Source organism: Pezoporus flaviventris, unplaced genomic scaffold, assembly GCF_033815535.1.
Source record: "Pezoporus flaviventris isolate CSIRO_AGI_PZ_B2104156 unplaced genomic scaffold, CSIRO_AGI_Pfla_v1 ptg000063l, whole genome shotgun sequence".
Taxonomy (NCBI): domain Eukaryota; kingdom Metazoa; phylum Chordata; class Aves; order Psittaciformes; family Psittacidae; genus Pezoporus; species Pezoporus flaviventris.
Window position 1 is genome coordinate 9,547,763 of NW_026892611.1, and position 23,484 is coordinate 9,571,246.

Here is a 23,484-nt window from a genome sequence, read left to right on the forward strand (position 1 = left end):
GCCCACCGCGCTTACCCCGCTGCCGGCCGCAGGTAAACGCGGGCCGCGCCGCCCGGCCGCACTTTCGCCACGGGAAGCTGCAGCCTGCTCTTCCGCAGCGCCCGATTCACCACCGCCCGGCCCGGCCCCGGCTCCGCCTCCTCCGGCCGCCTCGCAGCGCAGCACCGCACCGCCCCGCGCCGCTCTGCCGGTGACCGCTGCCCTCCGCCTCGACCCGCGCAGCGCCCGCGGTAAGTGCGCCCTGCCCGGGGACAGCGCGGGCACCACCGAGGGCCTCAGCGGAGTCCCGGAGCCCGCCCGCCTTTAACCCCGTGGGGGGAGTCCTGCCATGGCCATGGCGGGGCCCTGAGGGGCCCGGCCCTACCGAGCACCGGCGGGCAGTGTCCCTGGGGGAGCCCCGGCGGTGGGAGGGACGGCCGGCCACACACGGAGACACACGGCAGGGACCTTGGGGCCCGGCGAATGTCGGATCCCGCCCCGGCAAAGCCTGTGGGAGGCGGGTTCGGCTGGGAGCTGGGGTAGGCAGCCCGGGCCCCGGGAGCGGGTCCGGCTGGCACCGAGAGCTCCGCCGCCCGCCATAAGCGACGCTTGTCCCGGGGGAGAGCAGCGCAGCGAGATTAGGAACCCTTCAAAGGCAGGGAGGGTGTTGGTGGTGGTTGTGTGCACCCTGAGCTCTGTGCGCCTCAGGTCGGGGGGCAAAGTAGTCTCTAAATGGTGTTTTTATGCCAGGTGGGAATGGAACAGGAATGGAATAGAATAGGAGCAGAATAAGAGAACTCGATAGAATAGGATCTTGGTAATGGCAGTTTCAGCCGCTGGCAGAAGGTGGAATTCTTCTTGGCTGTGTGACCGGAATATCACAGAAAATCAGGGGTGAGCCTGACTCACCTTGCGTTGGCTCCCAGAGCTGCAGAGGGAACAGGGAGAGGACAGCAAGTGTATCTCGCTTCTGCTGCGGCACAGAGCTTCCCTGAGTCACTCCCTTTCTCAAAAGCACTGGCTTCTCCAGCGCCGTCAGACCCACACATCTCTTCCATTTGTCCTAGCAGGAGGAATTCAACAAAGAAAAAGTTGCAATTTAATGGCAAGAAACCTTGCTTTATTCACTGAATAGAAACAAAGCACTCCTGATGCAAGGGAAGAGGTATTATTCCCTCCAAACAAGCTTTGTCTGCAGGCTGTACGACTGTTACTCTGATAGTGTGGGTAGGCTTTCTAGCTCCAGCATTGCTTGAGGCCCCTGGGATCAGTACTTCTGTCTTTGGGCTCTGCTTGTGTCCATGTTCTAAATGCCTTTGTGTGTATTTATTTAGGCATTGTTCAGTCTGGTTTGAATGAGACACTCTACGGTAAAGGCCCTCTCCAGCATTCCCATCGATAGGGCTGGACAAGATGCCAAAGCAGGTAAAAGGAAAAACAGGAATTGCATGTGCTAACTAAATTCTAGTGTCAGGAAAGAAATCCTGGCTTGTTTCCCTGCGATCAAGATTAGGTAACTAGCATGCATTCACTCCTACTTCATTAATTGACTGTGTGGTTTTGAGCTGTATTACACCAAGCGAGTGATATTTGTTATGCCGTTGCCTTTAACGGGGCAGCTTACATGTTGCAAGCCCATCCTCAAGGCTATCTTTTCAGTGAAGTTAATGGACACCTGAGCTCTGCAGCATAGGTATCAGACGTGGTTGTACTTTTCCGTTTTCGTTGTGTTTTACTTTTGCCTCAGCAGTCACCACCTCTTCTTAAATGAAGTGGTGTTGAGCAGGGGTGCCCTTTCTCAGGGCTTGCAATGTCAGCTGCACCGTGGATTTAACTTGGCTGGTGCCAGTGTAATACAGTGGATACATGGGTGAAAAGGGCAACTGGCAGAAGAGGAGGGCAATTGGCAGAAGCTCATCTTGTCCACAGAGTATTTCATAATTACACATGTCTGCTCTCTGTGAAAGTAGCAGGCAGAGTAGAGTAACAGAAATCACTTTGATGGCAATGCTTAACTGTTGCTAAGCTTTTGTTTTTCCTTTGCTGTGTACAATTGTATATTACTGGAAATGAACTACTCATGCTGTCTGCAAGAGATAATAATGCTCCTAAATAAGTATACTATTGTAGCTGTGATAATTTGGTTTTGGTAATGTGTTAAAGGGGTTTTACAGTATATGTCCTCCTTTATTAGCTTAGCTCATGTAGTAGGAATGCTGCTAAGTAAATTTAGCACTTTTCCTGTATAAACAAGGTGATTCTGTTCATTGACTTTGTTAACCTGTAAAGAATTGCAGATTTGTGCTACTAAATACAAATGAGTAGGGCTACATTGGAGAACTTTCTGGCAAGGAGAAGGGGAGAACAGAAAAGGAATATCTAAAATGCAGAAAGCAGGACTGGCATCTTTTTCCTTCTTCATTTTCCCTTCTAGCCTCTCTCTTCTTCTCCCTCAGAAGTGACAAACAGGACCTGAAGTGTCTCTTCTGGATAAGTTTTCCATTACCTTTGTACAACAAAGGTGTCCTTCCAACTAATATTGTCAAGGACACAGGAGCCTGGAGGCTAAGATTTAAATACTTGAAGTGATTCAGAGGGGACAAATCTTCACCTAATGCAGGCCAGCTCTTACAGCACCACTGTTTCTGTCCCCTGGCTTCGATGTGTGCACTCTGATTTCATTCTTGGGGCCCTCAGTCTCTGCTCTAACAGTGAAAGTCTCTGCTAGGAAAACTGCATTTCTGTTGGACCACAGCAGCTTTCAGCTCTACTTCAGCCTCTGCAGCCAGTCCTTCCTGCTTCCCTTTGCCTAAGGCAGTGTTTGCATTGGATGCATGACATTCACAGGCCTAGAAGTATTCCAGTTAAGAACATTGTGTCTGCTGAACAACCTGCAGAATTGCAAGCACCAGGTAGTGTGAGTCTAAGGACACATTCCTTCCGAGCGCCTTTGCTTACAGCCAAAATTGCCAGCAATGAATTCAGTTTACAGTGTTGTCAGCCTGCCATTTCTTATATGCTAGATAATACCTTTCTAAAAACAGAGCACCCCATGGGAACCATTGATGCAGGGGGAGGGCAACTGGGAGGAAGAATATCTCCAACATGCTAAGTTATGACTCCTGCTGAGACTGAATTTCAGTTACATGGAAGCAGTAGAAGAGCTGTAGTGGATGAGTTGAAAATCCAGCTGTTTTCAGCCTTTGACTGGTGCTGATCTGACATCCTTTCCAGAAAAATGGCCCGAAAGAAGATTCTGCTATCCAGAATGACCTCAGTGAATCGTTTGAGGAAGAAGTTAGAGCATTCCTCAGTGATGAAGAGAAACTGCATCTTTTTGACGACCTCACAAAGGTTAATCCGGTGACAACTACAACAGGTAAGCGGCCAGCCAGGCTAAAGAGTCACATTCCCTGAGGAGTCACTTTCCCTGGTGGCCACTAATATGTGGTAGTTACTGTTCTCATTGCATTAATACTATCATGACCACAGTACTTAAAGACTCAAAGCCTAATAAAGCTTATTCAAAGCCTTAGAAAGTCACATTTGGCTTGGCTGTATTTCTTTTGTCCCAAATACTTTTATTGTAGCTTTGGCCCTGCTCTTATCAAGCTCTGCAGGCAGAGCTCACATTTGTATTGTTGGTTCAGGTAGCCAGGGTGTGGTTGAGATTTAATGCTATTTGAAGGACTCCTGCATGACCTTGTGGGATAAGAACGTATCAGAAATCAAGGCTCTAACTTTGATTCAAAATATAGCCATGGAATTGGTTTTGAAAATTAAATTGCTTGCAAGACTTTTAAGGATGATCCTGTTAAGAGAAGCTAAAGTCTGTTCCTAGTGCAGATGGGGAATTCTTGCCTCTGGTTGTCTGCAAGTCAGCAGATTCGGTTTTTAGAACTATATGAAGCCTTATAAAAGCACAGGATTTATTGAGTGGAATAGTTAGCAGATCTTTTAAGGGCAACTCTTAGAGATTGTTATATATGTTAGTCCTATATCACTCTTGATCACCTCATTCTCTGTTAAACCTGATAGGTAACAAATCTGAAGATTTTTGTTACAAACAGACACAGGAAGAGTTGAATACACTTTGCAAAAGATGCTAACAGAAGGTGTGTCTTTCAGTTCTGAAATGTCTTCAAGCAAGATATACAGTAAACTTGTTTTATACAAATGCTGGCTGCAGCCTGGTGGCTTTAAATCCGTTTCAGCCTGTCTCCTACCTCTATTCACCAGAGCTTATGAGAGAGTACCATGTTGCACTTCATCCTCAGGTAATCCTTGTATTTGAAATAACTGTCCTTCTGCAGAACCCAGATGTCAAGTTCTTCAAAATCTCTACGAGCAAAATAATCCTAAAGGATGACCCCCATGTCTAGTGGAACATGAGTTCCATTAAAAGAGCTCTGTTACCTGTTTTCAGATAAATTTGATAAGGCCTGTGCTATCCAGTGCTGTTGAACTGTGTAATTACAGTTCTCTTAAATGTGAATATTCTCTTTTACTGCCAGGATTTAAAACCTCACATCTTTGCAGTGGCTGAGCAAACCTACCGAAACGTCCAAAGCCAGATAGCCCCTGTAAACCAGTCTATAATTGTAAGTGGAGAAAGTGGTGCTGGGAAGGTAAGCAGATATTTTTCTGACATTGCTGTTCAGTTTTGAGCTTTGCCAGTGATTTGTAGTGTGCAGTATTTCAGCAAACGAGCAAAGAGGAAGAAAAAACCCGTCTGACAGAGCACATAGCCAATGTGCTCTAGCACAGCTCATTTGAAATATGCCTAAAGCATTAAGTGATTGCAGCTGTAAAATAGGCTCTCCTTAATAGAGCTGCTCTCTAGGTGACATTTGTGATTTCTTGGAGGGCTGCATTTGAATCATTCAACAGGGATCGCATCTGAGTTAATTGCTCAGCCTAGTCCATTAGGGAGCTTAGTGTGAGTCTCAGCAAACCCTGTGTAGGCACAAGCAGCGGAGAGTTCAGATCTGATCTTGGGCCCTTCTGTAACAATTCATCCCTGTTCAGGAAGATATTGAGGATATTTTAAAGGCTGAGAACAAAGGATTTCCTGAGTGTTAATGACTCAAAGTCCACTTATATTCAGTTCATCTAGGTGGGTACGCCTTGATAAAACTGCCATTCTCAAAGCACTCCAGCCAATAGTGCTTAAATGTGTCTGTTGCACATAAGTATATACACCGAAAATTTCCACTGAACTAGAGCAGAACTGGCACAATCACTCTCTTCAGCATCATCGCCAGCTGCATACTGTGTTTACAGAAGCTAGTGCTGCTTCACTAAGTGACATAACTAATAACATGGTACAAACTAAGACCTATTATCAAACCTCTCCCTTGCAGACCTGGACATCTCGCTGCCTTATGAAATTCTATGCTTCTGTTGCTGCTCCGGTTATCTCCCCTAAAGGCAATGAAACTGTGGAAAGGATAGAGAAAAGAGTGTTGGATTCAAACCCTGTCATGGAAGCATTCGGTAAATAAGGCTTAACAGCAGGAAGTAGTGGCTAAGTCTAAACTAGCTCTTGGTCCTCTCCTTAAAAGTCAAACTCTTCAAATACTGGAGCTATGACCAAATCACCCGTAATGCCTGAATGTCCTACATGGAAGAGTGGAATCACTCTGATTATTCTCTGTCACTGGCAATTTCACAGGAAACGCGTGTACCCTGCGGAATAACAACAGCAGCCGTTTTGGAAAGTATATCCAGCTTCAGTTAGACAGGTAATAACAATCACTGTGGAAAAACCTTTTGTCTTGAAATCCTGTCCAAGCCTATTACTTCTGAAGTCTGCCTCATTGCAGCCTTCCAGGATCTGAAGGGGGACTACAAGATGCTGGGGAGGGACTCTTTTATCAGGGACTGCAGTGATAGGACAAGGGGTAATGGGTTCAAACTGAAACAGGGGAAGTTTAGAGTAAGTATAAGGAAGAAGTTCTTTCCTGTAAGGGTGGTGAGGCACTGGCACAGGGTGCCCAGAGAAGTGGTAAATGCTCCATCCCTGGCAGTGTTCAAGGCCAGGTTGGACAGAGCCTTGGGTGCCATGGTTTAGTGTGAGGTGTCCCTGCCCATAGCAGGGGATTGGAACTGGATGATCTTAAGGTCCTTTCCAACTTTTCTTTTTTTTTTTTTCCTTGCAAGCTCTCACCCTGATCTCTAAAAGGGCACAACAGAAAAACAGAGATGCAGTTAAGAACTCTGAATAAAATATATTAGGCTTGCACCAAACTGAAGGTGAAGTGCAAAGTGTTCATAGTCAGTCAGTATCATAATAACACATCACCTACGGGATTCTGTGAGGAAGCTTTGTTGAAATCTTTGCTATTTCCCCCCATTCTAGGTGTCACCATCTGACTAGTGCTTCCATTCAGACTTTCCTTTTGGAGAAGACCAGAGTTGCTTATCAGGCCCCCAATGAAAGAAACTTCCATATTTTTTATCAGGTTTGCCTTCAGTTAATCTTGCTAGATGTTTCTGACAAACAGTGGGGATGAAATCAGCTTTTAATATTTAACAGTCTCCCTGTTTGCCATGTATCCAAATTAAATCCTGCTCCCAGCATGTTACTCTTCATTGTCTGTGAGCTGTAAATACCAAAGGCAGATTTCAGTCATTACCTTGTTTTCTGTCTCCAGATCACAAAAGGTGCTACTGCAGAGGAGAGGTTGGAATGGAACCTTCCAGAAGGGGCTGAGTATTGTTGGCTGCCAAATTCTGAAAGGAACTTAGATGGTAAAGATTAATTTCAGAGACTGTCCATTAATAACGGCTGTGACCTTAAAGGCAGGAAGGCAAAAATGTGTCTGTCCTATTAAATCTCATGACCCAGGTTGGGCAGCCAGCAGCAGATGTTGCAAAGCCACTTGCATTAAAGGGATTCTTTTTAAGTTTCAGTTTGCACTTATTAAGAGTCTTCATCTGGCTTAAAAGAGCAGTTTCTGGCCTTGTGAATTTGCATCTCTCTGTGGCTCTGTTTAGAAACTGTCTTGGCTTTGGATGTGCTTCTAACCACTGCCTAACTTCAGAGCCCCACAGTGCCCAATGACTTGGTTCTCCAGCTTATACTCTGGGGTTTACCAAAAGCACATATGGCTTCCTTGGATCTCCTTCGACAATTCCAGCTAGCCTGGATGTGGTGTGGAGTGTTGTGGTTGCCTGTGTTTGTGTGCCTGGCTTTCTCTTAAACAGCACTTGTTTGGCTTTTCAGAGGACTGCTTCGAGGTGACCAGAGATGCAATGTTTCACTTGGGCATTGACCACTCCACACAGAACAATATTTTCAAGGTCAGGTACAAAGCATGGTCACCATGAGGCTGCTAATGGTGTCTGGAATGTCTCTGTAGTGTGGGATTTCTGCAGAAGTAAATCTGTATCAGTGTACAGACGATGGCTTGTTTGGTGCTGCTGACTGGTGGGTCTACACCTACACATTAAGTTGCATAGCTAAATATTAGATGCTGGCTAAAAGCCTGCACCTGTGAACTTTAGTTTTCCTTCAGTAATTGCAGCTTTAGGAATTAACATAGAAGCTTGGAATCTGCTTGCTTTTTTTTGTGTGTGGAAGTGTTTTGGTTTGTCCTGTTCATGTGACTAAAGGGAGGTTAAGAGCTCTGTTTTAGAAAGCTGAATGACTGGTTATATTTCAGGTACTTTCAGGCCTTCTTCATCTTGGGAATGTTCAATTCTCTAATCCAGTGGATGAATCTCAGCCTTGTGAACTAGAAGACAAAACCAAAGGTGAGGCAACAGCATGTCATGCTCCAGAGAGTCTTGTTATTTTAGTGCAGGTGCCTGATGGACAGGATTTACTGTGCTTCTCTGCTTGATAGGAGGAGACTCAAGGTCATGGGCAACCCAAAATCTTGGTTTCAAAGTACTGAACAAACAAAAACCTAATGCTCCCCTGCTCTGAGAGACAATATCCTTCCGTTGTAGGGCAAGGCAGCTGCAACATTAGACAGTCATTTCAGAAGGATTATTGGCAGAACTGTTACTCCTGATTGTAATCTTACACTGACATCACAAGACATCCAGAAATCTGACCCAGAGTGGAGAGCAGGGCTTGTAAAATGGAAGCTTTGGAGTTTTCATGATTAAAACTTAGTAACAGCAAATCTGTCAAATTGCAGTGGATGACACAGGTTGTTCTACTAGTGTGGATCTAGTTTTCCTTCAGAAATAAAACACTGTCCTGAGTAGTGAAGTTTCCTACTGTTAATTCACATGCTCTGAATTCACACTACCTAATATTCAAATAGTTTTGCCTACAGTTCTGGTTAGCAGGATCTTAAATGCTTTGTTAGCAAATACTCATTCTTCTGTATTTCCCTACTATCCCCAAAATCCCTGTTTTTTTCTGGTCATGACTGTCTGTCTGGATTTAGAGGTGTCTGCTCACAAAAGGTGAAAACAAATACCTACCTAGAGAGTAAAATGCCTGAAATGCCTGCTTCAGTGCAGCAAACATCAAACTTTTTTGGTACTATTGTTTCATTTCAAATAGAGCACCTGAAACTCCACAGGTCCTGTACATCCAAATTAAGAGTCGGGTCTTGCAAAACTTTCTCCCAAGTTTGGGTAAAAAGATCCTAAATCCACATTTCAGTTGGCAAGCTTATGGAAGTGTCATTTTTCTGTACTATCTCTAGACCTTCCATAACCTTAAAGGGGGCTGCATTCATTTGACACTCCAGATAACCTTGCCATGTTTTTTTTCCCCAAACAAGACTCTGTGAAGACTGCTGGAGCTTTGCTGCACATCCCTGTTGAGGAGCTCCTGGAGTCGCTAAGGATTCGAATAATAACTGCTGGAAAACAACAACAGGTCTTCAAGAAGCCATGCTCCAGAGCCGAGTGTGAGACCAGGAGGGACTGCCTTGCCAAAGTGATTTATGCCAAGTAAGGACACGTAGGTCAGGCTGCTGTGCTAATCCGTGCAACTTTGTGAGGGAGTAGGGAGGCCAGAAAGATTTACTTTCCCTGCCCTTCTGCTTGGATTCAGTAATGGTGTAACCCTCCCTTCCCCTCTCAACATCCCCTTGATTCATTCATAGATAGGACATAGCTGCAGACCTCCTAGAGAGATCTTCAGAGAACTGCTGTTCCATGTCAGCAAGCAGTATGTCAGTGTTTTGTTTCTTCCATGTGATACTGGTATAAACAGCAGTAAAAGAACACTACTCTTGACTGTAGTAAGCAAAGGTTTTCCAACTAATCCAGTTGTCAATGTCTGCAGATTGTTTGAGTGGCTCGTTTTGGTCATAAATGAAAGCATCTATGCAGATCCATCAGCATGGACCAACTTCATAGGTATGGTTATTCAACCCTAGTTTAACTGAGTAACCGTAAGTCCTTCAAGCTACTCCTAGAATAAAATGCACTGCCTTCCCCTGCTGCTTCTAGGTTTGTTGGATGTTTACGGTTTTGAAGCCTTCCCTGAAAACAACTTGGAACAGCTGTGTATTAACTATGCCAATGAGAAACTGCAGCAGCACTTTGTAGCGCACTATCTGAAAGCACAACAGGTAATACCCCACTAAGATCAAATGTTAAATATCTAATTTTAAAGCAGCATCTTTTGTCCATTTAATTATGTTCCTGTGCCTCTGGTCAGATTGCAGCCTTCAGTCAAGTAAGTAATGTCACAGACATCAGTAGGTTGTGAGTAACAATTGCTTTGTTAAAGAGAGTGTGGGGCAGTTAATGGAATGAGACAGCTTTCTCCCCTGGGCACTGGAAATCTGTTCCCTCTTACGCAGCTGCATTGGCTTTGTGGCTTTTTAAACCGTTTGCTTTCCCTCAAAGAGCTGAACACTTTAAATTCTTGAGGTAAGTGTACCTAAGTTGAGAGTCTTTTGGAAGCTGCTGCTTATAAACATGTTAATTCTCTTCATCAAGTATAAAGCACCTAAATGGGTGGGGAGCTTCTAGACCTGACCTTAGTGGGAAGGCACGGTCCAACAGAACCTTGTAATCTAATCATCAACAGGACGTGGTACCTGATGGAGGCCTTTTGCCACAGGAGAACAGCTTCATAAACCCAGTTGTCATGCCAGTACCTTGAAAGACAGAAACACACTGTTCATCAGCTTTTATGTTTGAAAGAGAAGGTACACAGATTGTGTTGTTTTGCAGTAGAGAAGGTATTTCCACTGTCCTAAGTACACTGCAGTCACTTGCCTAACTGGTCACACGCTGTTCGTTCCATTTCTCATCTGAGTGCTCTGAAAGCTGCAGAGTTCCTGTTTGGACTGCTACTCTAATAGATGTACTTCAGTCCTCATTGAATTTCTCCACATTACAGATACATTACCACAATGCTCTTAGCCATTAACTGGAATTGGGGAAATTGCTTTCCTTATGGCACCAGCATGCTGGCACCTTCTGCCTCGTGGTATAGTTTTGTCAATTTATCCAGGAGATAAGTAGCTCTTTGAGCTTAATTAATGCTTTCATATAACCAGCCTTTTTTCCTGCCTGTCTTCCCCAGTATGCCAGGGGTTAATGGTCAGTGAAGATGGAAAGCAAGTTCAAGCCCACAATTATTTTCCTTATATCTGATTCATGGCCTCTGTTTATAGTATCATTCCCTGTCTGCCCTCTTACCTCTCTTGACCTGACTGTATCCCAGACCACTTAAACACCATTAGTGGCTGTGCTGAGCAAGCTTTTGGCAGGAGACTTTTAAAATAACTGGCCAGAGCCTGTGCTTGTTAAACACTCCTGCCAGTTTGTTCTGTAGTTCAGCATAAATATTGCATGAATTATGTCAACCAGTATCTTTCTGCACTACCTTTTGGATCAGGCTTTGTGTTAAATGAAGCCCAGCTCCATAGTAAAGTCACAATGGTTGGTTTAAGGCTATATCCTAATCTAAGGAAGGAGTTCCACAAATTCTTTGCCCTTCAGGGAAAAACCCAGTATAGCCAGGAGAGGCTTAGTGTGACTGTAGCCTCTGTTTACTCTGGAAAGCAGCCATGCTGTGCTCTCTGATAAAGCTACCTGGGGTAGAATAACCTCCTTTGCTTGCTTCCCCTCAAGACTGCTGTTGAGCACGAGCTGAGTTTTGGATGAGCTGGCTGAGCCTGGGATGAACTCGTTAAACAGTAACTGCATCAGACTGCAAAAAGGCATCCAGTTCCTTGGGCTCTAGTGCCCTCTGCTGCAGAATAACCGGGCTTTCTCTTAACTGCAGGAAGAATATGCAGCTGAAGGCTTACAGTGGTCTTTCATCGACTACCAGGATAACCAAAAGTGCCTTGATCTGATAGAGGGCAATCCCCTCAGCATTTTTTCTTTGCTGAATGAGGTAAGTGTGGATCTAAACCCCTAATACCTTTGTCCTAGTTGCCTGCCTTCCATCCCATGCCGCCAAAGAAAATACAAACACTTTGTAGTAGAAAGCTTGTCAGCTATGGAATTTCTGCAGAGCCTATTTTTTAGAAGCATTGTGATGCTGATTCTTCCTAGTCCAAGTTGTCTTTTTCCCTTTCTTCCGAATATTCTGATTCAAATATGAAGCCTCTATTACATTTTTTGGGGGGGTTTTCTCCCCAGTATTTCAGGGCTTGCATACTCAAAGCAACTCTAAAAGTAAAATGTCTGATGTTAAAGTGGTTTAGCTTTTAAAGACAGCTCTTTACGATGAATAAGAGATGTTGCAATTTTGTGTCGTTTGCCATGCAGGAGTGCCGTCTGAATAGATCCTCTAACACTGACCTCTTTCAAACTCGGATTGAGAAGGCCTTGTCTAATAATCAATGTTTAAGTCGAAACAAGTTTAGTAAGAAGCCTAACTTTATTATTTCACATTATGCTGGCAAAGTCTGTTACCAGTTGGCAGCAATGGTGGAGAAAAATAAGGTAGGTATTTTCAGGAAGAGCTGTTAAAAACCAAAATAAAACAATCTTACAGACCTAAGGCAATGTAAACCAAAGCACCTCTAACAAGTATATTCAGTGATGCTTATTGGATAGACATACCTCCTTGATTCGGAAATAAATCCTTCAGGCCATGTAAAACTGGGTGACATTCTTGCTCTGGTTTTCAGTGAACTATCAGTGGCACCAGCAAATGCTTTGGCAGCAGAACTTTCAGCTGAGCATTAAGTGAACCATGTATCACCAAAGCAGGGCTTCTTCCATGCCTGAGAGTGTAGAAAAGTTGATGACATCAGGGCATTTCTATAACCATAAATTAGCACTTCCATAAATGTAGCACTTCCCCCCCCAAATTCAGGCAAATTTATGAGCAACAAGAGCATGGACTCAACTACTGAAAGTTCTGCTATACCAGGAAACCCAACTTGTGGCCTCATTGTGCCATCAGGGAATAAGTGAAACAGTCTGCAGACATGAGGGTCCCTTGTCAGTTCTGACACTGCCAGCAATTACAGCAAGTGGTATTAGGTCATGCAATCAAATATCTCTTGATTAAAAGGAAGACTGCTGCAGACTGTCCTGCAGGGATTAAACTAGTCCTGAGACTTCCAGCTCACTTCAGCTGTATGAGAACAACATTAGGAGCAGTCATACACTGGACTAGATTTGCTAAATGTTCCTGGACCTGACTGTGAATGAATGTATGTAGTCAGGTTTGAAACCACAGCCATCACAGCTGGCATCAGAAATACTGTTCCACTTAGATGTGCAGATTTTTGTGTCATTTTCAAAGGTGGCAGGTTTCTGCCTAAGTCCCCATCCTAATGAGTGACGTTTGTGTTTGCAGGACCCCATTGCACCAGAACTGGTCCAGGTTCTGCAGAATTCGAAGGACCCTTTGCTTCAGAAATTATTTCCTGTGACAGAAAGGAACCAGAATAACATCAAACCCCAGAACAGAGCAGCTGTGGTGACAGTGGTGGCCAAGTTCAAGGTACACCCTATTGAAGATTCTGCTTTCTGTTGCTATCTTCATAACTAGATGAGGAAACAGCATAGTTGGGCCAAGATCAGTAAATATTATTAAAACAAAACAGGTGTAAACCAGAACTAGCTTCAGATTTCTGATATTCTCTGGGTTTTAACTCACTCCAGTTTTACCTTTAACAGCTGGGCATCTGCCTTTGTGAGGCTGCTTCCTGCCTCTTCCTTGAGGAGTTTCAGCTGATGCCCTGCTAGAATTTTGGAAACTTTCTGAATTTACCATCAACAGTGTTACAGAGGAACTCAGTGATTTTTTTGCTCAATCTGCCCCTACAGCAGAGCTCTGCTAATGCTGTGCCTGTAAAGCCAGCCTTGCAAAATACTGCTTCATGGTTTTTACAGCAGAGCACTGATCAGCTCAGCTACCTGTGGAGGGGGAGTCCCTGGTTAAACCTGTATTTGTTTTCTACAGGGTTCACTTGAGCATCTCATGGAGATTCTGAATAGCACCACACCACATTACATCCGATGCATCAAGCCTAACGCCGACTGCAAGGCAATGACTTTTAAAAGAGAAGAGGTAACTTTTCAAAAGCCTTTCCTCACAGGTTCAATGAGAAGCTTCCCAGAGAGATTGTGTAGGGCTTTGCGTTGGGTCTTTCATGATCTTGAGTTACTCGCAAAGCTCTTCTCACAGCACATTTTTAAATAGCTTTTTCTCCTTTGGAGCTTCCAAGATAAATGTCCTTTCAGAATCACTGATGATGCTTGTCTAAAATGGGACTAGTAAGCACAACAGCACTTCCAGATGCAGCTTAACTCATTGCTGTATGAGTTCTCCTACCAGAGTGCTCCTGGGTTGTTTAGGGTGCTGCCATCTGAGCCATCAAAACACGTAAAGGTGATCTGACTGCTCAGCAGTGCTGGTCAAACAGATACCTTCATGGTGAATGCCCACAACAAAACTTTGCTTGTTCCTGGAGTCTGGTCTAGGACAAGTTAGATGAGATCAGCCAACAAGCATGCCTTTGGGAGCAGAGCAGCAGATGCTGAAGCTATAACTAGAGAACCTCGTCTGACGCAAAGACAAGCAGCTAGAGTAGTGCTGCCTTAATTTCAAACACTTGAAGAATCTGCTGATGGCATGCGAGTAGTATTAAAATACCAACACTGGCTTTTCATATTGTGCTGCATTCAGTCAGTGCAGGGTGTGTGGGTACTGCAAGAGAGGGCACATGAGGACTGTCCCGCTGTGTTAGCACTGCTTTGACCCCGCTTTGGGTGTTGCTGGCAGGCTCTGAGCTCAGCTGCACATGGCTTGGGTTGAGCACACACTGGGCAGACCTTAGCAGCAGCTTCCACAGTGGTTACCTAACCCATCTCCAATTTATGCCTCAGGTTCTCAGCCAGCTTCAGGCGTGTGGAATTGTTGAAGCCATCACCATCAGTGCAGCAGGCTTCCCTGTTAGGTAAGTCCAAACTTCTTGAGCAATGTGTTCCATAATGCATTTGTATAGCAATTAGTGACATGTTAGTGTTTCAGAGGATCCTATAAGCACAAAATCCAAATAGTTTGCGTTCTGTCTCTTTCTGAAGCTGATTCTTTCAAAGGTGTCTGAAATGTTCTGCTCACTGCTTACATTTAAGCTTATTTGAGCACCTCTTTCACATTTTGGAGACAAAAATACCCATTGCAAATCTGGACTGTTGTTCTGCACTTTGGATTATGAAACTCTGCTCATTCAGCAAGTCCAGAAGTGCAGTAACAGTCTAAAAAGCAGTGCTAGCACAACTTGCACTCAAAGCAATGGGATTCTTAAAAATACACTAAATACTAACGAAGTCCAGATGTGTCTATAACACACCCCTGGTCCAAGAGCTCACTGTGCCCTTCCAGTCTAAGAAGCTGGGGAAGAGATGTTTTGATGTGGACTATTATGTACTAAAACTTTCTAATGGAATGTAGCTTCACAGTAACATTTTCAGCAACTAAACCAAAATGATAAATGGCATTCACCTAAAGGTAGTCATCTCCAAGCTGAGCAGCTCACTGCAGCCAGTGCCCTTGCTGGGCTTTTGTGACCACATTCAGAGGATGGAGAGAATGAGGCCCGAGCTACTGACATTTTTGACAGCTCAGGATCGATGGGGTGAAGCTCACTGTTACCATAAACAAGCACAATTCCCACCCAGTCTTTGTTACAGTCAGAAGTCACCGTTACTGGGCAATAGGCAGTCCCTGAATTCCTTCAGAAAGTCTGTATTTTCTTGCATGTTGGCGACTACAAAAGCAGTGGTGCATTTGTATTTTACCTTTGAAGCCATTCTGCAACATCTCCCCCTCAACAGGTCAGTTGTTTACTCTCTAGCAAATGATACTTGCCTAGGATTAACTGTATGTTTGTCTGTCAGAATCCCTCTCCAGAGTTTCACTGAGCGCTATGGAATACTGAGAACATCACGTGGATGCAGTAAAAACAGAGGCTGTGATAAAAGCAACTATCATACTGCTGAGCAAAATGGTATGTTTCTTTAGATAATCCCTCTGCCGTCAAGTAAAATGATCACTGCGCCAATTCGATATCGCATAGGTCAGACACAGTCACTGTATTCACCACTAAGGGCACCACTGTTCTCAAGGTATTTTTCTAATCTGTCACCAACTTGAGTTTCTAATTTGCCTTACAGCAGGCTCTTAAAAAGTGTAAATCTTTCATCTTACTGCTGTTTCTTTGTGTTCCTCTTGGGAAGAACAGCTACAGTTACGATGGCGTTTCGGGTCCCCCCCCAGTATAATTTGATTTACAGTTGGTTCTTGAGTAGATGTGAAAACCACTTACCTTTTTGCTTATATTCCTTCTCTTTCCTTCTCTTTTCCCCCACCTTGTTTTCTTGCCGAACACACTGACCTTCTACCTTACCTGGACTCTGCTGCTTCTTCTACCTTTTGCAAACTTCTGTATGCGATTCTTTTTAATAAGCAAGAGTGAGGATGGACTTTAAAAAACACAATCCAGTCTACAAGGTAACATCTTTGGTATGAATCCCTGAAAAGAGCTCATCAGGTGGATACAGTCAATACTGAAAGTTACTGCAACCCCCTTCCCTCTCCCAGATTAATCCTATCTTCACCCAACGGGTTTAGTAACCAGCAGATGTGGGAAGCAGGATCAGTGAGTACCAGCCTGTGTCAGATGGGTAAAATGGCTGGAAATCCATGCACCTTGCAGAAATGGAATGAAGTAATGAAGTACAGGCTGGAAAATGACTTACACACCATATCCTTGCCCCTCAATTACAAACCCATTAGCTGAAATGCCTCACTGAGATAGGTTACTAGTGCTTTTTATCTTTAACAGGTTGTAAGCTACAAACAAAAGCAAAACCATTTCCTAAACATGGGGATAAGCTTTTGATTCCTTTATCAGCCCAGCCCCATGAACACCACCATAGTCACCAGATGTCTTCCTGTAAGCTAGAGTTGCTTATATTTGTTTTCAGTACCTTAAAATGCTCTCATCTCCTTAGAAACATTTATATCAGAAAAGCAAACAGTATCCAGGATGGAAAGATACAAAGACCATCAAGTTCCGGCATTGGGCATGCAGAAACTCATGCAACATTGCCTTGAACAACACAATCTCTTTCAAGGACAGGTCTGAATTAAGTCTACCTCTATTTCCAAATAGATTAATCTGGCTAACCTGTTTGTCCCATAACATAAAGAATTGTGTGCTATGTCCCCAAAATGGTTTTAATAACCTCTTACTGCTGCAATAAAATCCTGCTTAGTACTTGCCCCTGTAGCTGCTTCTGATGCCCTGTGAAAGCTGTAGAGTTGTGTAGAATTTGTTTTCCATTTCACATCTTTCAGTACATTAAGGCTAGGAGTCTAATTTCTTGCTTTTTGTTCTGTTCCCAATAGCTTTGAGATTTGGCTATTCCATCAGATTTTCTTAGGACTTAGCTGCTTAGATCTATTCTTAATTGCATTGCTGTTGCTTTCGAATGTTTCCATGTAGGAGGCTTTAAACAACGTGAGAACAGCTGAGCCCTCCATTTGTTACATTTGAGACTTGATTTGACATTTGTTACCTATGGATAGGTTATAACTTAGGCAATAAGACAGCACCTAAACTACATCCTAATTAAAACACACCGTGCTGGTTTTCTCCTTGCTAGCACATGGTAAAACCTACCCTGTCACATTCTTCCCATAAGCCCAAATAGATCTACTGATATATCAGCCATCACCTCCTCCCCTCTTGTAGGTGTATCCCCCCTTGATGGTCAAGAAGTCTCAGTGTAAAGACAATTACTCAGTCCCGATTCCCAAGTTTGGTGATACCTTCTCTTCAATGCTGCATTTGCAGGCAAGCCTCCAGTGGCAGATGATGCCAGAGCATCACGCTCTCTGGTTTTTGAGATCCTTCAGAATGTGACTGGACAAAGTGCTGCTGAGCAGACAGGGAACAGAGCAGAAAACACGTCAGTGTACTGCGGCAAAACCAAAGTATTTATGGCAAATTCTGTGGTAAGAGTGCTATTGCCTTGGCTAACAGTTCCGGAGTGTACTTCTGTAATGGGGATTCTGGCACAGAGCATCATGGGTTAGGTGATACTCTTAATGCCAGCGTGACCACAGGCTTAAGCAGTTTCTTTGTAAAAGAGGTGAAGGAGATAAAGTCACTTTGCAAAGTTTATATACTGGAGGATGCAGCCATAAAAGAACCCCTTTCAATGGAGCTAATTTTAAGCCAGCCGCTACTATGTAACTGGGAGTCTCCACTTCTTCCTACCACACTGTGCCCCCCCTCAGATACTTATATTTCTATCTGACATGTTATCCAGTAAGCACTAATGAAGTGCTCTCACTTCTAAACCCTAATCCAGAAGTCTTAAGATACTGACACATGCACGTGGTTTTCTGACAACCACCAAGAGGCTGTAGAAGAGAGCGGAGTTGTGAGCACAACTCTGTCCCTAAGTATTAACTGCAGGCTCGTATCCCCTGATGCAGCTGGAGCAGCTGGAAGCTAGAAGAGCAGAGGTGCTAAATGAGAAAGCATTTTGCATTCAGTGTTGCTGGAGAAGATTTAAGCAGAGGAAACTAGCAAAGGAGAGGTGGTCTGCAACTGTCATCCAAGCAGGTAATTTGGTAAGAGTGTGGCTGAACATAACGAGTAACATTTCCAGTTACACTGAGTGTTGGAAGTGGCAGGAGTGATTCTGGTAACTGAGTATGGAAAAGCTGAAGCACCATCACTTATATTGTGTGTAGGAGCTTCTGAGATTCTTTGTACTCAGGTTTCTTTTAATTCAATCTTCAGCTGTTCGTTCCTGGTTAGCCAAGAATCGCTTCCAAAGGATGCGCAGGGCTGCTCGTGTCATTAAGCGTGGCTGGAGGAAATGGAAAGTAAGTACATTGGTACAGGAAAACATTGAGTGACTGAGGCTTTTTTGTGTCTGAGAAAGACTGCTTCTGTCAAGGAATTGCACAAAACCGGTACTCTCACTGCTTCAGAACACTGTTCTCAAGCTGAAGATGGATGCCAGGTCTTGCACAGCTGCTTCTCCTGGGTAGCAGCATAGACTGCAGAATCAATTCATTCCTTCCTTCATGGAATGGGAAGACCCCAGGGGGTGTCCTGCCCTTTAAGATGCCCTCTCTTTTAGACTCTTAAGTTTTGCAGTTTAAGATGTTGTTGAAGTTGTTTGAGAATCTTGGTCAAGAATATTTTTCTGCATCTCTTCATCAGGCAAAAATGGCTGCGTTAGCAGCAGCAGAATTGGATGAGGGTGAGGAAAAGGGGTTCTCTGTTCCTGGAGCTACGCTGATCTCAGCCAAACCACCTTGCTCTTTGGAAACAACTTGGCCTCTGCAGGCAATAATTCAATTCTGGCCTCTTGGCCTTGTCCTGGCTGCTGCACCCGTTACTGTAACAGGGCCTCGGAGGGACCTGTCCTTGCTGGCATGTCTCAGAGTGCTTCAGGAGAATGACTGCTACAAGGTGGAAAGCTGTTTCTTTGGCTGTGGCATCACCTCCATTAGAGCTCTCCCACAGGTAATAAACCTCATGCACTCAAGTCAGCAGCATGGTGAAGCTGCCATGAGTGCAGGAACCTGAACTCTGCTATGGAGCAGGGCAACTGTGAAATCTGCTCTTGAGCTGCACCTTTCTTCTCCCACTGGCCTCGATACACCCAAAGATGACTCTAACATCAGTGGGTCAAGATGGACATGGGCCTGAGTTCAGACTTTCAGCTAAGCATGAAAACTTATCTCTGCATCAGGAACAAACTGATCAAAGCTGTGCTTTAGACATGGAGAGAACAGGATCCTAATACAGGCTCTGCTATTAAGTACTGGGTTTTCTGCTTAGGGGATTCAAGTTGCACAACAGGTGAACCCATGAAAATGAATCCACCTGGGGAAAAGCCACTGGGTGTATTAATAATATCCCAGTGCTTCTGTATTAAGAAATAACTGCACAGAGTGATTCACACAGAGGATTTTCATGGCAGAAAGTGAGGAGCAAACCTCAAGTAAACTCCTATGCACATGCAGAATAGTCTTAGACACCACTTACTACAAATGAACCACAGCCCACACACTGGCTTCTCTTGGAAATTGCACTGGTTACAAATCACCTTGTGCTTGCTTTTTGTTGGTAAATTGTTGAAGTTACATAAAATTATGTGTGCAAGAATGTAGCCTGTGCTTGGTCACAGTTACAAGCAGAAAGAAGCAGTACTAAGTTCAGTACTAACTCCTCAAATCCTCAGAGTTTGTTAGTTTAGGTTCAAATTACAGTATTGGTACTCTTTGTAATACTCATTTATCTTAAATCCATTTGTACTAGGGCTCCTGTGGAGGTCTTCCTCTACCCTTATTCACTAGTTGTGTACATATTGAAGCACTGCTTAGTCTGAATAGCAAAATTAGCTCAAAATGGGGCAGGAACATCAGCTGACCTCTCCTCTTCTTCTTGCAGGGCTCTGTCAAGTTCCACTGTAAGAAGTCTCCCCTGCATTACGCAGATGTCAGCCCCCACACGGATGCCCACTCCATCACTGGATTTAACCAGATTTTATTGGACAGAAAAAATCTCCTTCCAACATAGCTTTTGGCCATCTTATTGGACTTTTTCCTTCAGGGAAGGGCTGTCTGCAAGCTGCTGCTTTCAAATTACTCAACGTCCATATCTGCTGCTACCTCAGAGCTTTCTGTATCAATGCATTGTATGTATAATATGCTTCAAATTTAAAATGGGGGGACATTCCTCCTCTCACACACATGCACATATTAGAGGAAATATCAGTACTATGAGAATATTCAACATAATTAAAAGAAATCAAATGCTTTAAGCAGTAAATACTTGAAGTGAACACTTCTGGCACCACCTGGGAGAAGTAAGAGGCTGATAATGAGCGAGCAAATAAGGCAAACATTTCTGATACATGCTGGATTCCTGTTGGGGGTCAGTAACATAACACTTCTGACTGTGACTGAAGGATGAGTAGCAGCCAACTGTAACACTAAATGCAGATGTCTCAGGGAAAAGCAAGACTGAACATTTGTTTTTTATCTATACAACCAAAATACATGTACCCTCCCAGCTGCCATGCATTTCTAGGATGCCCTTGTCAACAGCATGGCCTCTGCCACAGGGCCAGGGTTTTCCCCAGAGATGCTCTACACCACCTTTGCTGCTTGTATCAGCCTTGAAAGTGTTCAGCTCTCCTGTGTATATGCCACTTTTAAATAAACCATTGAATACCTTATAAAGGTGCCTGGCCATCTGCAACAAGGTTTAGTTAACAAAAACACATTAGTTTGTGGATTAAAATAAATGCAAATATATTTAATGTTGCCATTGGAAAGCAATGTTTCCCAGGGTTGACAGTGTTTCTGTACCATCAGAAAGCACATCCATCAAGTTTAATTCCTAGCATCTAAAAATCTGTCCAATACGACCATGTCCCTGTTTAAATTGGAGCACTGACACCCATGAGCAAAGCACGAGCAAGCCTTGAGGAAGTGCCCAGCACAGTGCACCACACCAGCACGGGTGCTGCTGGTCTCTCTGTCACAAGGCAAAAATCTCAAGGAAAGGGAAGTGTTCCCAAAGGCAGCTCACTCAGGAAGAACATTCTCCTTCTCTGGAGGCTCAACGATTCCCAAGCAGCAGTCTGCAAACTCAACGAATAACGGCTCCTGCATGTACTTCTTCATGAGGGAGCTTTTGTCTACTCCTTGATCGAGGGTCAGCAGGAGCTGCCGGAGATGTGGATTCAGCAGCAGGGTTCTCAGTTCTTCCGACTCCCCTTTAGAAAGAGATGAACAGTGCTTGTCTATAATCTCAAACAGTTACAAACTCGGTTGAGATCACGCTTATTTTGAAAAACGAGCTTTCAAAAAGACACAGGACCAGGGACCTGACATTTGCATCTTTAAGATCCTGCTACAAGGCGCCCGACCGGGATAAACCGCAGCTCTCCACAGAGTTCCTGGGAACCAGGAGCACCGCAGCTCTCTGTGCTGAAGGTCCCGTCCACCCCCCGCCCCGGGTCGTGTCTGACCGCTCGAGGTTACCGAGGAGCTTGAGCTTCTGCAGCGGGACGCGGTCCCGTTCGTCGTCTTCGCTCAGGATGTCGTCCACCGACCAGGGGCTGTCTGCGGGCGGGGCGGGCAGCGCTGCAGAGGCCTCTGGCTCCCGCTTCGGCTCCGGCGTGCAGCGCTCTGCGGGAAAGAACGGCGTTAACGGCGTTAACGGCCCGGCCGGCCCCACCGTCACCCGTCACTCACCCCTGTGTGTCCTGCAGCACGACACGGAGCAGCTGCGGGGCGAGAGACACCGTTAAAAGCGGAGGTAAGAGCGGGAGGCGACCCGCTCCCGGGACCCCGCGCCGCCGCTCCCCCACACACCGCCCCCGGTCCGCCCCTCCCTCCCTCCCGGTGCCGGTGCTCACTAGGCCGCGGCGCAGCGCGGGCAGCGGTACTTGGCCGCCCCGGCCGCCCCGCACACAGCGCACTGCCGCGGGGCCCGCATGGCGCCCGCGCTGCGGCACTTCCGGCAGGCAGAGCGCAGAGCGCCGAGCGCCTCCACCCAGGCTCGCTAGGCCAGCGCCGAGCAGGGGATGGAAGGCGGGGGGGTGACACGGACCGAGCGCCCCATATATAGAAATATATATGTAAATAAAATAATAAATTAATAAATTAATAAATAAAATTAATAAATTAATAACGAAATAATAAATTAATAATATACGTAAATGAAATAAAAATATATATGTAAATATATATATAAATAGATATATTTACATTTATTTATGTAAATATCTATTTATCCATATTATTTATATATATTATATATATCTTATAATATATAAAATAATTATATATCTATATTTATATATTAGTATATATCTATTATGACATATATTCATTTAAACATATGTTTATTTAAACACACATATACTTATTTGAACGTATATTTATTTAAATATATAGGCAAATATCCATGCCCTCTTGAGGAGGGGTTCTGGCTGGATTGCGGCTGTCACTTTTTGAAACAACAATCACAGCGACAGTGAATATGCGTTACATATTCAGGTCGCTTTGCCAATGTCGATACAGAGATGAATCAAAACCATATCATATCATAAATATCACGCAACAAACCCGCCCCAGGCTGACCCGTACCATCTGCCCCGTGGTAAGCTGTGGTTGGCTCTCCCGTTCCTAAGTTCGGAGGCAGATGCTCAGGTTCCAGACAGACTCTTCCCAGGTTAGTGGTGCAGAGCCCAAAGCATAAGGGAAGCAGAGCCAGTGTGATCTGCCTGAGTTACAGTATCCATTTAAATCATTCATTTTAATTACACATGCTTTAGTTCCATCCATTTCCTTAAGTGTCAGAAGTTTAATTCAGATGAAAGAATTTCTCCCCGAGTTCTCCAATGTAAAGCAGCCCAGAGGAGGGGGTTTACAACCACCACTACAACCACCACTACCACTGAGTGGTGGCTTCATTACTGTGGTGGCACCTGCCCGGTTCTGACACTGGGGGTGAACCATCTCATACACAGAACATGCCCGTTTCTCACACCCGCTCAGAAGCAGGTTGATGGGATTTTGTTCTTGGTATAACCAAGAATATGCATTCATCTGGACTAGGACCTGACAGATTGACTATTCAATAGCCAATTTCTATTTTTTGGAGACAAAGGGGGTAAAACCTTCTCCTTTTAAAGAATCCCTGGTCTTGACACTTCCATTTTTGTACCGGCAACTCAACTGCAATTCTAATACTGAAGAATTCAAGTGAGGTTTTCTCCTAGAACAACACGAATTTTAAAAGCCATGGACTTGAGCGTGCCTCTGTTTATAACCAGAAATACCATAGAATCCTGAAGAGAACTTAAGATCATCCAGGTCCAACCCCTGCCATGGGCAGGGACACATTCCACTAGAGCAGCTTGCTCCAAGCCCCTGTGTCCAACCTGGCCTTGAACACTGCCAGGGATGGGGCAGCCACGGCTTCTCTGGGCACCCTGTGCCAGCGCCTCAGCACCCTCACAGGAAGGAACTTCTTCACAATATCTCATCTCGATCTCCCC

General features: G+C 44.6%; 2 protein-coding genes across 9 annotated transcripts; one reads left to right on the forward strand and one right to left on the reverse strand.

Moving 5' to 3' along the window:
- Positions 1–1,095: 1,095 nt before the first annotated feature.
- On the forward strand, positions 1,096–20,980 carry MYO19 (myosin XIX). 8 transcript variants are annotated; one of them, XM_061470509.1, is made up of 25 exons: positions 1,109–1,206; positions 1,314–1,404; positions 3,214–3,358; positions 4,108–4,256; positions 4,494–4,607; positions 5,343–5,475; positions 5,654–5,723; positions 6,341–6,443; positions 6,636–6,732; positions 7,208–7,284; positions 7,647–7,737; positions 8,727–8,898; positions 9,236–9,309; positions 9,403–9,524; positions 11,195–11,308; positions 11,686–11,862; positions 12,728–12,874; positions 13,337–13,444; positions 14,263–14,333; positions 15,277–15,386; positions 17,238–17,398; positions 17,885–18,014; positions 18,195–18,280; positions 18,624–18,929; positions 19,860–20,980. In XM_061470509.1, the coding sequence occupies exons 2-25, from the start codon at positions 1,393–1,395 to the stop codon at positions 19,986–19,988; spliced, it is 2,898 nt and encodes a 965-aa protein (XP_061326493.1). In that variant the 5' UTR covers positions 1,109–1,206; positions 1,314–1,392; the 3' UTR covers positions 19,989–20,980. The 8 variants fall into 8 exon arrangements, 7 of the variants coding, with proteins under 7 accessions (XP_061326498.1, XP_061326497.1, XP_061326499.1 ...); XM_061470510.1 differs by having other exon boundaries at positions 1,114–1,202; XM_061470514.1 differs by lacking the exons at positions 17,885–18,014; positions 18,195–18,280; positions 18,624–18,929; positions 19,860–20,980 and adding exons at positions 15,846–15,889; positions 16,393–16,520 and having other exon boundaries at positions 1,096–1,206; positions 17,238–17,392.
- On the reverse strand, positions 20,701–21,948 carry ZNHIT3 (zinc finger HIT-type containing 3). The gene is made up of 4 exons (XM_061470517.1): positions 21,838–21,948; positions 21,674–21,705; positions 21,461–21,607; positions 20,701–21,192 (listed from the first exon to the last, which is right to left on the reverse strand). Exons 1-4 carry the CDS (start codon positions 21,915–21,917, stop codon positions 21,002–21,004), a joined length of 450 nt encoding a protein of 149 aa, XP_061326501.1. The 5' UTR covers positions 21,918–21,948; the 3' UTR covers positions 20,701–21,001.
- Between the last annotated feature and the right edge of the window lie 1,536 nt (positions 21,949–23,484).